The 12,945-nt window shown below is 49.8% G+C and overlaps 1 protein-coding gene across 8 annotated transcripts in view; it reads right to left on the reverse strand.

Moving 5' to 3' along the window:
- Window positions 1-808: 808 nt before the first annotated feature.
- Window positions 809-12,945, reverse strand: part of Trim66 (tripartite motif-containing 66) — a 67,759-nt gene continuing 55,622 nt past the window's right edge. For 7 of the 8 annotated variants that reach the window (XM_006507961.4, XM_011241835.3, NM_181853.4 and 4 more), the window contains 10 exons: window positions 12,301-12,822; window positions 11,966-12,158; window positions 10,549-10,609; window positions 9,919-10,093; window positions 9,356-9,642; window positions 8,854-8,980; window positions 7,870-7,944; window positions 7,440-7,592; window positions 6,835-7,053; window positions 809-5,842 (listed from right to left, as the gene is read on the reverse strand). In XM_006507961.4, the coding sequence (XP_006508024.1) occupies window positions 5,783-5,842; window positions 6,835-7,053; window positions 7,440-7,592; window positions 7,870-7,944; window positions 8,854-8,980; window positions 9,356-9,642; window positions 9,919-10,093; window positions 10,549-10,609; window positions 11,966-12,158; window positions 12,301-12,822 (1,872 nt within the window). In that variant the 3' untranslated portion in view covers window positions 809-5,782. Of the gene's footprint in view, window positions 5,843-6,809; window positions 7,054-7,439; window positions 7,593-7,869; window positions 7,945-8,853; window positions 8,981-9,355; window positions 9,643-9,918; window positions 10,094-10,548; window positions 10,610-11,965; window positions 12,159-12,300; window positions 12,823-12,945 lie in introns of all 8 variants that reach the window. The other variant, NM_001170913.1, reaches the window with a different exon arrangement.

The following is a 12,945-nucleotide window of genomic DNA, read 5'->3' on the forward strand; positions in this document are numbered from 1 at the left end:
AATAGCTAGCACAGGGAGTCAGAGGTCAAGGTAACAATAGCTAGCACAGGGATTCAGAGGTCAAGGTAACAATAGCTAGCACAGGGAGTCAGAGGTCACTCCAAATGAATAAAAACCTTTACATTCACCAGAAACGATCCCCACCAAAATGTGTGTGCAGGAAGACAATGAAGAGCTGAAGAGGGTCACTGGGTCAAAAAGCTTAACTTTGTTTCTTGTTTTTTCCTTTTTTTGTTTGTTTGTTTGGTTTTTTGTTTTTGTTTTTGTTTTTGTTTTTGTTTTCCTTCAAGACAGAGTTTCTCTGTATAGCCCTGGCTGTCCTAGAACTTACTCTGTAGACCAGGCTGGTCTCGAACTCAGAAATCCGCCTGCCTCTGCCTCCCAAGCGCTGGGATTAAAGACGTGCACCACCACTGCCCGGCTTAACTTTGTTTCTGTTTACATATTTATTCAGTTTAGGAAGGTTGCTTGGGGGGGGGGGTTGATTTCTTGTTTTGAGACAAGGCCCAAGCTGGATTAGGCAATCCCCCTGCCTCAGCTTTCCTGGTGCTGTAATTACAGGTGTGCACCACCACACCAGACACAAGGAACTTTGAGGTGTTTTTGCCTGGCAATGAGAAGCAGGCTCTCATAAATATGTTTTTCCTAAATCTACCTCAGGCCTATTTTGAAGAGTAGGCTGTGCTCACGCAGACCCCTTTCACAAGGTCTTCTGTAGTCCATGTTCTTACCGACGTTGAAACCCAGGTTCCAAAGGGCTATGAAACAGGTCTTAACGGTTTTCACTAAAAAACACTCTAGGACACGGTTGCTGGTAAAGGAAAGTGTTATTTTTTATTTAATTTTGAATGTGTAGGTCTATTTAAAATCAATTTTGCTTCCCCTTAAATCCTTTCCTTGTGCCCCTAGCCACTTTGGATCATATGACCACATCTAGGAGGAACGTGTGCAGACACCAAGAAGTGTCCAGCTTGAGGTATGGGCATATGGCTCAATGAAGCAGCGCCAGCCAGGGAAGACTTTCTCCAAAGCAGCGCAATTTGGCCTGTAGAGTTTGTTACCCTGCCTGGTTGGGACTTCTCTAGCTGTGTCCCCACTCCCAGGGTTCCTCTGACCCTATGTGGTCTGGGCTTCAGAGTTAGAATCATAGTTATCATCTTTAGAACTACAGAATCTCTGAGAGACTCCTAACTTTATAAATGAAGGAACTATACCCAAGGTCATACCTCCCATCATTGACAATGCCAAAACAGATTCCAAAACTCAAGCCAGATGTCCTTCTACAGTACCTCCAAGAAAGCAACTACCATGTGCCTCAAGCCCTGTAACATCTAAAGCAAGCAGATGTGGAATGATCAGCACAAATGGGAAAGACCTGTGGGAGGAGTCTACCTGAGCCAGGCTCAGCTCAGGTGAGGAATCACAACACTGCTCAGTCTCCTGCTCCCTCAGGAAGGTCATAGGAACAGACCCCACCCTGCTGAGACTATACTGAACCATGCATGGAAGCATGCCTTCCTATGATCCTCAGCTCCCTGCTGACCAAGGCAGGTACCAACTGGTACAGATCATAATGGTGAGCTGTCCACCAGTGTGGATTCCCAGCTGAGCCAGACAGCAGGTTGCATGCTACAAAATCCAGCTCCCACCTAGGCTGACTGACATGGGGGCTCTTAACACACTGGTGTGTCTCTCTGTGTCTCCTGGGAACAACAGAGGGAAGGATTCACTGACGAAGAACAAGCTCACAAGAGGAGAACCAAATCCAGGAAGAAGGGATTCATGAAAAACAGAGAGGAAAAATCAGGAGCAACTATGATTCTTCTTGCTCACCCAGGCCCTGAGGAGGAGAAAATGATGACAGCCAGGCACATCCCTCTGTCTAGGTTTCCAGCAAGCACGGCCTCAGTGGCTGAGATAAAGCTAATGTAGCAACATCGGATACCCTGAAAGACGGTGAAGAGAGAGCTGCACAGGGGAAAGATGGGCTGGTGAGACGCCATGAGGAGCTCGAGGCAGCAGAGAAGTGAAAGGCATGTCATTTGGTAGCTTGTGGTCACTCTCATGAAAACCTACAGAGGACCGAAGAGGAAGAAGAATCAAAGAAAAGTATTCTCTCTTGTCCGAGCCAGGGTCTTACCATGTAGCCCTGGGTGAGCCACATGTAGACCAAGCTGACCTTGAACTCCCAAGTGCTAAGAATAAAGATGTATGCCATCACACTCAGTCAAATGGTTTATTTTAAATGAAGAATAATGGGCAGGGGAAAAGGTCCATGACACAGACGTGACAGTTTTGCTTTAATCTTGAGAGACCTTTGTTAGGCTGTGTGGAGAGAGGTAAGCAATGGAGAGAGCCTACAGAGTCCTGGGAGTGAAAAACAGAGCCTTAGAGAACATAGCCCGGATCAGAAAACACAGAACCAGAAGAGCAGGGAAGGAAAGGAGATGGCATACACACACAGGACAGCAGGAAGAAAGGCAGGGGGCAGGAAGCCCTTGCCCATGAGCTCTCTTCAGTGAAACAGATGGTGAGCTGTCATTGGCTAACAACAAAGATGAGGGACATAGATCCGAAGCACATAATACCAAGTTCAAGAATTTCCAATCAATACTGAGGCTGCAGCTCCAAACCTGCCATGCTTAGAAGAACAAAAACAAAAACAAAAAGCAGAAATCAGGCTGATGTGGAAAATGGAGAAACTGGAAGTTGGAAAGGTTAGGAAAGTTTGAGATGCTAATAAGAACCATGTGGTGGGGCCTGGGTTCAGGCTGGGAAGAGGAGAGGATCCTAGATAAGACTGAAAGTCTGGGAGATGTAGCCATGGGATGGGCAAAGGGAGAGGGCAGGTGCTCGGGAGTGAGTGGACTGGAGAAGAGGGACCACAGGGACAACTCCTCAGCTCAGAAGTGCTTCAGTAGGTGACCAGTGCAGTAGGGATGGAAGTGGAGCACAACCCAGCAAAAAGGGGGACCTAGATATTACGAGGCACACAAAGACCTGTGGCTAAACTAGGGACAGGAGCCAACATTCTCTGACTTTCCAACCATGTCTCCCATGGAGCAATGTGCAAGGAGGACCCAGTAGCTGCCATTCTGTAAGATTCCTGCAGCAGGCATGTACCTGTTGCTAGAATTCTGGAGGATCAAAATACCCATATTTTGTATCAATCTTTGTACTAAAATCCCCTTGGTGTCCCCCAAAGCCACCCTACTATTGCATTTCTCAGCACAGCCAGAAACAAGTTTCTTATCTTCTAGGGCCGCACAGAACAGTATAATAACCAGAACTCAGTGCATTCCCATTGCCTGACTTTGACTTAGCTGGCTTTACAATGCGACCATATGGAAATGAGTCACTGCAGGATCCAATGAAAATGAGCACAAGTTACTTAGTGAACAGGTGATTGCTTTTGTTGTTAATTTTTTTTAACTTTCAGTTTTGTTTTCTGCATGCAAAAAACAAAAAACAAAAAACAAAAAATCTAACATGACTTTTAAAACTTGGTCCCAGGAGAAATCCCACAGACTAACCAGTACAGGAAAGGAATGATAGACCAGAGCTTCACAGCCTTAAAGAAAAAAGGCATCCCTCTTCTCTGTCTGCCCTGCTCAGACGCCCAGAGGGAGTGTCTCGCCACAGAGGGGCCCTATCACAGCCAGGGAACAGAGCCGTGCCTGCTGCATGTCTAAGATCTCTGGGCCCAGAAGCTGGTCCTTGCTCTAACAGGACACACTCAAGCTATGAACTGTACCAAGAGAGGAGAACCCATGCTTTGAACCAGGCATTTCCATTTTTATGGTCACAGTCTCCAGCTGGTCCAGGAAAGGCTGTTAGGTTTCAAGCTATCACAGTGTTCGGTGGCTTTCCAGTGCCAAACACCATGAAGACTATAGTAGGAATCCAGGCCACAAAAGGAAAGATGCCCATAAACAGGAATTAGGAAGGTCAGAACAGAAGGAACCTCATCAGACCAATCAGAGAGAAAGATGCAAAACTCAAAAGAGAAGCAGCCTAAGCCCCAACCCAAAAACTTTGTGAACACAAGGAGCGAAGACTGCTTTCAGGGTTACCTGGCTAAGAGTGAAGTAAAGGTTCTGCTGCCTGGAACTAGACAGCAGGGTATGGAAGCCCATCTACTTCGGAGAGCTCGGCAGCAGCACTGCTGATGACAAGACAGTGGGCAGGGCTTGCTTCAAAGGGAAGAAGCCCCCTCAGCCCAATGGAGAAGGGATCAAGTGCTCTTACTGACTCACGGGCAAAGAAGACGGTTTTTGGTAAAAAGAAAATTGCTTCCTAGCAAAGGCTCTACGAAAAAGCACTTCCTTAAACTGCACCTCTTCACAAAAACAAAGCCACGACCCAAGCGTCCCCTGAAATCAGCCATGCCATGCCTCAGGACCAGGCCACTGAAATGCCAGGCCTGTCGCTCGATCAGCAGTACAGTCGACAGGTCCTTCCTCAGCCAAGCCCTTGCTTTCGAAGAAGCCTGTCCCTGTATGTGTCTCAGAGGCGTCCTCACAAACGCCCTGCCTATACTGTAGTGATCCTTCCACTATGTGGCCTGTAGCTCTGTTGCCACCACCCCATTCCCATGAAGGGCCTTTCTGCATTCTGTGAGGACTACAACCCTGATGTAACCTCAGAGTCACCTAAGGCTTCTCACCTCCCAATTTTCCCCTTCTCCACCCTTAGCCTACTAACACCTCAGCAGACTCCTACCAGTCACTGTAGCCTTCTCCAAGTTCCAACACTAAAGGGTGACAGTGTTGCCTGCTTCCGGGCTGTGAGCATCATGGCCACAGTTCTGATCTTTGGCTGAGTGAAAAAAGTAGAGATCTAGAATCGTAGGCAGGAGAGGCCTGACACTCTGCACTGGCTGTGGGTCATCCTTGCCAGGGACCTCAGTTCCTGCAGCAGACATCATGTCACATTAGTCCCAAGTGGAACTCAAGATGCAGATGTCTGAAATCAAGGAAGAGCCACTGGCACACATACCAGTGACTTCTGGGAAGGCAGGCTCTGGAGTGTTATTATCCCAGAGTTAGGACACAGAGGGACAGACTCTGAAGCTGGCATCTCCTGGGTGTGAGTGGAAACTGATCTTTGCACTGCCACCCAGCTCAGCCAAGAGTACCAAACCACACACAGCATTTCACAGTGACCACATAAGTCCTACTCAGGAAAGGGGACATGAAAAGCAAATACCCTGAAAACCGTTAGAACCCAAATAGGCACCGATTGAGACCTAGGGCCTCGAGAAGCCTCCATTATTCTGCCGGTGGCAGACACCTCTGTCCCAACAGGACGAGCAAAGGCAAACAGTGACAATCTTTGGCTGTGCTGGGACAGGGACCACAGGCCTGCCATATATCCAAACCTCACTTCCTTTCTTGTACCCGTGTCTAAGCCAGGAGTTCAAATACACAAGGTGTTCCTGAGCCCTGGCTGCAGAGAGGTGAGCCGAGTGTGCTCCACTCAGCTGAGAGAGCTCAGCAAGAAAGCCAGGTCCTCCTGAGCCCGAAGAGGCACAAAACCTCTATGTCCGGTTACTCTGGCAATGAGGAACACCTCCCTCTTCCCTGTTTTACTGAAATCTTTATGGTGGATGCACTATGGCTCCCAAATAAACACTGGAGATGCTAATGATGAAGGGAGCGCTGCACGCTCAACAAGACTCATCTCACAGCCACGTTCTGAAGAGGATAAGCTGAAGGATGGGGAGGGATGGTCTCAAGGACAGGGACATCAGCCACCAGCGTGCCCCATCTCCTTCCAGCTCTCACACCTGCGAGATGCTGTTGGCCAGACGAAACGACACTCTCTTTGTCTTCTCATTCTCCTGAGATAAAAGAAAAATCAGAACACTCAAATCTGGGTTTATTAAACTGGAGGGGATCAGGGTCAGGATTGGGGTTCCCCAGAGCTAATGCATTCTACCCTGGAAATGCAACCACAGAGCTCACTGAGGGCCCTATGTACTATGCACAGCGTGTTGCAAATAATCAGGGGCTAATGGCCAGACCTTGGCACACAGGAGGCCAGCAGCGCATCTCAGTGGAATTTAACAGAATGGCTGCACGGAGTAGCACACCCCTATAATCCTAGCACTTGGGAGGAAGAAGTTTAAGGCCATCCTGATCTCTATAGTTAGTTCCAATCAGCCTTGGCTACATAGTAAGAGCTTATTTAAAAAAAAAAAAAAGATAGGAAGAAAGGTTGGAAAGAGGAATAGGAGGAGGTAGGGAGGGAGGGACACGGGAAGGAAGGGAAGAAGGAAGGAAGGAAGGAAGGAAGAGAGGGAGGGAGGGAAGAAAGGAAGGAAGGAAGGAAGGAAGGAAGGAAGGAAGGAAGGAAGGAAGGAAGGAAGGAAGGAAGGAAATTGATCTTTCAGGTCCACACAGGTGAGACCAACCAGGAAGTGCTAAGGTTCTCTCTGTTGTGAGCAACCCCTCTGCTCCCTTTTTTATATCAAGGAGCTAAAAGGGTCCCTTCTGTTCCCCCTCTAGCCACGGTAGGCACTGATACCAGGTAATTCTTTCTATGGGTATTACAATCATAGAGTAGTCTAACCAGTACTGAGCTGGGTGTCAGAGCACTTCTTCACCCGAGATCTGTGAACTTGCTAGAGGACCCTGGGCAGGAGCATAGGCCCCCTCAGGATTTCGAGCTTCACTGACAACTGGAGTTGGTGACCTCTGTACCGCCATAAAGGGCTGAGAGGGAAGTTTCATCAGTACCACTCTGTCCTGTGCTCTCCATATCCTCCCAGGTGCCCCTTTACCAGTGCCCTCACCCATCCACCTTACCCACTGGCTGGCAGAAGCTCTTTACCATATGCCGCCGTCGCCTCTTGGGCTGGATGCCTTCCTGCATGTAGGGAGGCCATGGGAAGCCCTGAGGAGTGGAACAGCCACTCTCGCCAGATACGTCCTCAGAGTCTGAATCCTCTTGCTGGGGCTGGGCAAAGCATTTGTCTGGGTAGATCTCCTTTAGCCAGCCTTCAAAGAACACTTCCAGACAGCGGCCAGCCTCTGCAACCTCCGAGTCAGGCTAATGCAGAGAGACAGTGCTGTTCTAGGCTGCTTCTACCAGGCCATCTCCTCTTGTGCCCTCCATCAGGAGGGACACGGGAAGTACAAGCCTGACTGGCCTATCCTGAAATATCATCCTGAGAGACCTGGAGCTTGGCACATTCTCCTTGGACTCAAGACAACCCATTCGGCAGCTGTCTTGGTAGCTACCCACAGTTGACCAGTTATGAGCGCCTCCCCGACTCCCCTGTCCTTCTGAGTCCATGCTTAGGGCCCACATTTGGGACAGGGCTTTTAAACCATAGCAAACTCCAGAGCTCTGCTTCCAGACTCTCTTACCCACCCCACGCCCATCTAGGACAGTCTTGGGGTCACTGTGAGATAATAAAAATAAACCCAACATACATAATTGAACTTAGCACAGTTCCAGAACATGAGGCGTACATCTGACACCACTTCCTCTGGAGTAGTGTAATGAGCTGGGTCCTTCTTTTGCAGTTTCCTCCGGATGATTGACAGGTCCATGGGCCTCTTGATAATCTGGTAATAATGCCTGGCCTTGGGGAAGGAGAGAAAGGGAGGAAAAGCTGAAGAGGAGAAAATTAGTGTAGGGACAGACAGAAAAGAAGAGGAGGTGGGGAGTGAGTTGGGATGTAAGTGGAGGTGCTGAAGAAATGAGGAACAAAAGTGGGGGAAGAGGAAGAGGAAGAGATGTCTCTCGCTAGGTCAGGTCTGATGCAGTAGCAGTGAGGGAGAGGATGAAGCAGGAATGGCCCCTTGGTGTCCCCTCAGCAGAAAGGAGAGCAGCAGGCAGGACCGGCAGGGGCCTCCTTACCAGAGGGCTGACTGGTTCATGGAAGGGCAGGCTGAGGCTGTTGCAGCACAGGGACAGGACCAGCTTCTCACACTTCTGCAGAAACCACAAGGGGCACCTCAGTGAGAACTAAGGGTGGTCACCCTGGATAATTGTCTGGCTCTGACCTCAAGGATGCCAGCCACCCTAAGAAGGCAGTTTGGACACCCACGTCAGAGGAAAACTGTTTGGAAAGGGACAGTCACATATATTCCCACTGTCCGAGTCAGCAGGCTTAACTGAGCTTTAAACACCAAACACACACACATACACACACACACACATACACACACACATGTGCACACACACACACACACACACACACACACATACACACACACATATGTACACACACACACACACACATACACACACATGTGCACACACACACACACACACATGTGCACACACACACACATACACACACACACACACACGTGCACACACACACACACACACACACACACACACACACACACACACACGGAGGCAGAGCCTTTGGAAGGTGACTTAACCAGGGCTCTGGCCTTGCACGGGGATTAATCCACTTCTGGACTGGTGGGAGCTGGGGAAAGTTTTAAGAGGTGATGGCGAGTAAGAGGAAGTGAGTCATCTGGGCCATATCCTTACAGGGTATAGTTTGCCCCTGGAGCCCCTTCCCCCTTCCTGCCCTCTAACAGACATGGGGTAAGCGCTGCTCTCCCACATGTTCCTCACTGTAATGTCTCTGCCCTACCACAGACCTGGGAACAATAAAGCCACGTAACCATGAATTGAAACCCTGAGTCACAATAAGCCTGTTATGCTTTATGTTGGTTTTCTTCGTTATTTTGTCACAGGGATGGAAAGATGACCAACAACCCCACCCCCAAAAGGCTTGTCATCCCCTTGGGGAAAACCTCAGTCTCTGTAGGCACAAGGGCACTGCCTCACATAGAAAACACTATTCCCCCAAGCCCTCCCTACCTTCTGGTCATACATGCTCAGGCCGGGAAGTACCCGCACTCCAGGGTGACCGTAGCGCGCGTTCTCACAGTCGTACTCCATCTCAGGCTGCGTCAGGCTGCGGCACAGGGTGCACACCCATTCTCCCCTGCACAGCAGGTGAGGTCATATTAGAACTCAGCATCCTTCCCTGACCCTCTGCCCAGAACAGACATAAAGAAGTGGGGTGATGAAGGAAGAAACTGTCCCCAGCCCTGCATCAACGAATGGATGCCTACTAGCCACAGGCTCGAAAGAAGTGAAAGAAGTGAAAAGGCCATGACTACAGAAAAGCACAGGGATAAGCGGGAAGCTAGGGCCAGCTATGAGGCAAATCTGTTATAGAAGCCCTGTAGGGCCACAGTCTCACAGAACTGGACTCGGTTCGGGCCCAGTAAGCCCATCCTGGAGTGCTGTGGGCCCGGTCAGAATCATGATATGGCCCTGGAGTTGATGCTGCTAGCCAGGTGATGGCATGACTCACCCTGGGAAGCTGAGCAAGGCTGGCACGTGGCAGGAAAGGTGATACACTTTGGGGCAGCGGTCACAGCATAGCAGCTCCCCACCGTTGATGCACACCGCACAGAAGTCCTCATTCTCTATGGGGGCCGGGGTGTTCTTCTTGGCTCCTGGAGCTCGGGGGATGAGTCTGTGTTCCTCAGATGTGCTCTCCACCTCTTGTGGCTGCTGCCCAGTCAGAGATGTGACAGTGACCTTTCTTCCCCCAAGACCTGGGCCCTGGCTGGCATCAGGCAGGCTGTTCTGGCTGACCTTGGGGAAGAAGAGAGTCTGAGCAGTTGGAGCACAGTATAGGAAAGTGGTTGTCAGGGCTGGGGACGGGGAAGACTGACAGAGACTGAGCACTTGCTACGAGGATCTCTTACCCCAGGGCCACAAACCAGCCAAGTCCCAGCTCAACCCTGCGGTATCTCACAGAATCCACACAACAGAGAATAGTCCCACTGGGGATCACAAAAGGCCCTAAAGCAAGTATTCCAGCAAAGAAAAAGAGGCTCCTAGCCTGGACTGAGCACATCTGAGAGGTACCTTAATGGACATGCTGGAGGACTCAGTGCCACACTCAATCACCAGGAGGAAGTTTCCGTCCTGGCTATTTTTCTGGGGCTTCAGCTTAAACACAGGCATCTCTCCTGATGAGGCAGCACAGATCTTGAGCCGCTCCAGTCGCACGTAGGGGATCTTGGGCTCACTACTGATAGCTCTGTGGTGAGAGAGACACCCTGGGTCTCAGCAGGAGCCGCAGTGAGCCTAGATCCCTAAGTAGCTCTCCTAAGTTAACCCCTTCCAGATCCACATTCTCCCTCCTGCCAAGCCCCGCCCTGCCAATCCTGTCAGACACCGGAAAGATCTTTCCATCTGTAGTTAGAAGAGGGCTCCGTGAAGAGCAAGGACGATTACCCAGAGTGCATGCCTAGTCATGCCTGGAACTGTCCCACCCCCATTCTAGGCACCCAACCCCATTCTAGGCACTCAACCCTTTTCTAAGCACCCACCCCCGTTCTAGGCACCCAACCACAGCCACCCACTTGAGGCCTTGCAGGAGGTGACAATAGGTATAGACAAAATTCTGCTTCTAGTTCATGTACAGGATTACTTCCTGTGCCAACCTCTCAGGACAGGAAGCTGAGGGTGAGAAAGTTGGCCAAGAGCCATTACCTGATGTCTGAATTCTCCTTTGTATCCAGCTCTAGGGCTCCTTGTTCAAAATTCTCATATTCTAAGACAAAAGACAAATGAAATAGCTGTGACATACATTTGTGACAAGACTCTCTCTCTCACTTAGACCTTCCACTCCTGTTATTTGAACTTTTGGCCACACAATTGTTATCAACCGTGTGTTCATTCGTAGTGGTAACAGTCCTACTGTGGGTCTCCTTCCTGAGACAGGATGAAGGCCATTATCTTTCTGGCAAAGAGGAGTACAGATGATTCTCAGAGGCTGCCGACAGGTAACAGCCAAGAGCTTAGAAATCACCTGTTTCCCAGGCACTCGTGTTATCTCCTGTCATTCTCTGCAGTCTCTGTAAGAGCACCACCCCGGAGGCCGGAGCATAGCACGTCAACACAGATGAGCAGAGAACAGAGGTGAGGCACACACAGGAGCTCCTGTTTATCAGCACTGTCCTGTTTGCTTTTCTTGGGCAAAGCTGGGTCTAAAATGTTAATTTAGTTGCATAGCACATAGGGTTATTCCTATATTAATAAGGACCAATAATCTTCCAGTTGGACTGTCAGTATAAAGAGAAAAAATAATCCAGTTTGGTGGAATTGTTGTTCTTGTATGTATTAAGGGCCTACAAAATAGACTGATCCATTTCCAAATAAGTCATAATACCACACATGGAAAAGTCCTAAGTGGCCAGTATTTCACTCGGTATTTCAGTATTTCTTGACTAGCTCTGATCAGATGAAACAAACCACTGAACCACTTGAAGAAAGGGCTCTTGGTGGGCTGGCTAGACAGTTCACAGGTATAGGTGCTTGTTGTCAAATCTGACAGCCTGAGTTTGATCCCCAGGAACCACATGATGGAAGAAAAGACACTAACTCCCTGGGAAGAAATGCAGAGCCTATTTCCAGTGGTCCAATGAGGCATTGCTCAATGAACATGACTTCTGGGTACTTGGAAAATTCTTGCCGTTGTTACAGAGTAAGAGGCTGAACGATTTTACTGTGGTTGTTTGTCCCCCTACCCTATGCAGTAGTTTAACGAGTCCCATTTACTAAAGCCGATGGCATTCCACAAACCACATCCATCAGACACACCTTTTCACTCAACATTTTGCCAAGGCTAGCTCTTTTGGAGTGATTTCTTCCATGGTGCCTACATACAAAGCTGGACTCCCTAGGATGTGTTCTATGGGGAAGGTTGCAAGGAGGCCACACACAGATCAGTGCTGCCCACGGTTAGGGTGGCAGAAGCACGTACCCTACTTCTGAAGGACAGAAGCAAATTCGTCCTTCTAAGCAGCATCCCCCAGGCTGAGCCCATCCCCCTGCCTCCACCACACCTGGAGGTACTGAGTGGCCCGCTCAGGTCTATGGTCAACAGGAAAGTTTACTCAAGTCTCACCTTTTGGATTCCGGTACTGTTGCAGAGCAGTGGATGTGTTGATCACTGGTGCCAGGAAAGGTTTTTTCACAGAGAGGTTAATTGGTTCCTCCAGTTCTGAGGGAATAGCCAAATCCTTGGGACCATCCAGACTGGAGGCTGTAGGGCCTTGTCCTACTGAGTCTGAGAAACGGGTACAATCCTCACTTTCCATCTGTCAAAGGTAAAACGTCAAGAAGAATCAAACCTGACATTGTGGCCATCACCAAAACTGGTAAGTTAAGGCTAAGGTGAGAGGCTGTCAGTGGCCAACCTTTGGCTTCATAATAAGCAAAAGTTGAATGCCTAAGACCTACCTTACACAAGGCATTCCCCAGGGAGGACTCAGCCCCATCCCTGGTACCCAGGCTTTCTGCAGCTGGGCCAGACCCAGGACTGGATACGGATCTCGGCTCCACATGCACATCAGAAACCGGTGGCATTCCCTGCAGAGGACAAGTGGCCAGACTCGGCGCAGCCTGGGTGTGCCCAGACATTAGGCTGGGCCCAGCTTGTGAGTGATTACTTGCCAGGCCTGTGATGGCTTGAGAGGAATCACCCCTCAGGTTCGACGTGGACTGGAATGTGCCACGCACAAGGTTTGGCACGGGCTGCAGGTGACTGGCTGTCAGGCTTGGCATGGCATGGTTTGAAACACTCATCAGGCTGGACACAGTTTGTGGTGGGCCACTCAGCAAGCTCGGAATTGTGTGGGTGGGGGCAGCTGTCAGGCTGCTCACCCTGTGTATCTGTGGCTCTATGGTCCTCGCCAGCCTGGTAGATGACAACTCCATCTCCACAGTGTTGGAAAAGCCCATGATGCTCACTGAGGTGGCGTGCTGCAGAAAGGGACATAGGTGGAGTTGGGTTGTCAACTGGAAATGTAAGAAGAGGGGGGACCCATCCCCCGAGAGCTCTGAGCTTCCATTTGCCTGCATTTAGTGGCTGCCCCTGGGAACTGA

This window comes from Mus musculus, chromosome 7 (assembly GCF_000001635.26).
Source record: "Mus musculus strain C57BL/6J chromosome 7, GRCm38.p6 C57BL/6J".
Taxonomy (NCBI): Eukaryota; Metazoa; Chordata; class Mammalia; order Rodentia; family Muridae; genus Mus; species Mus musculus.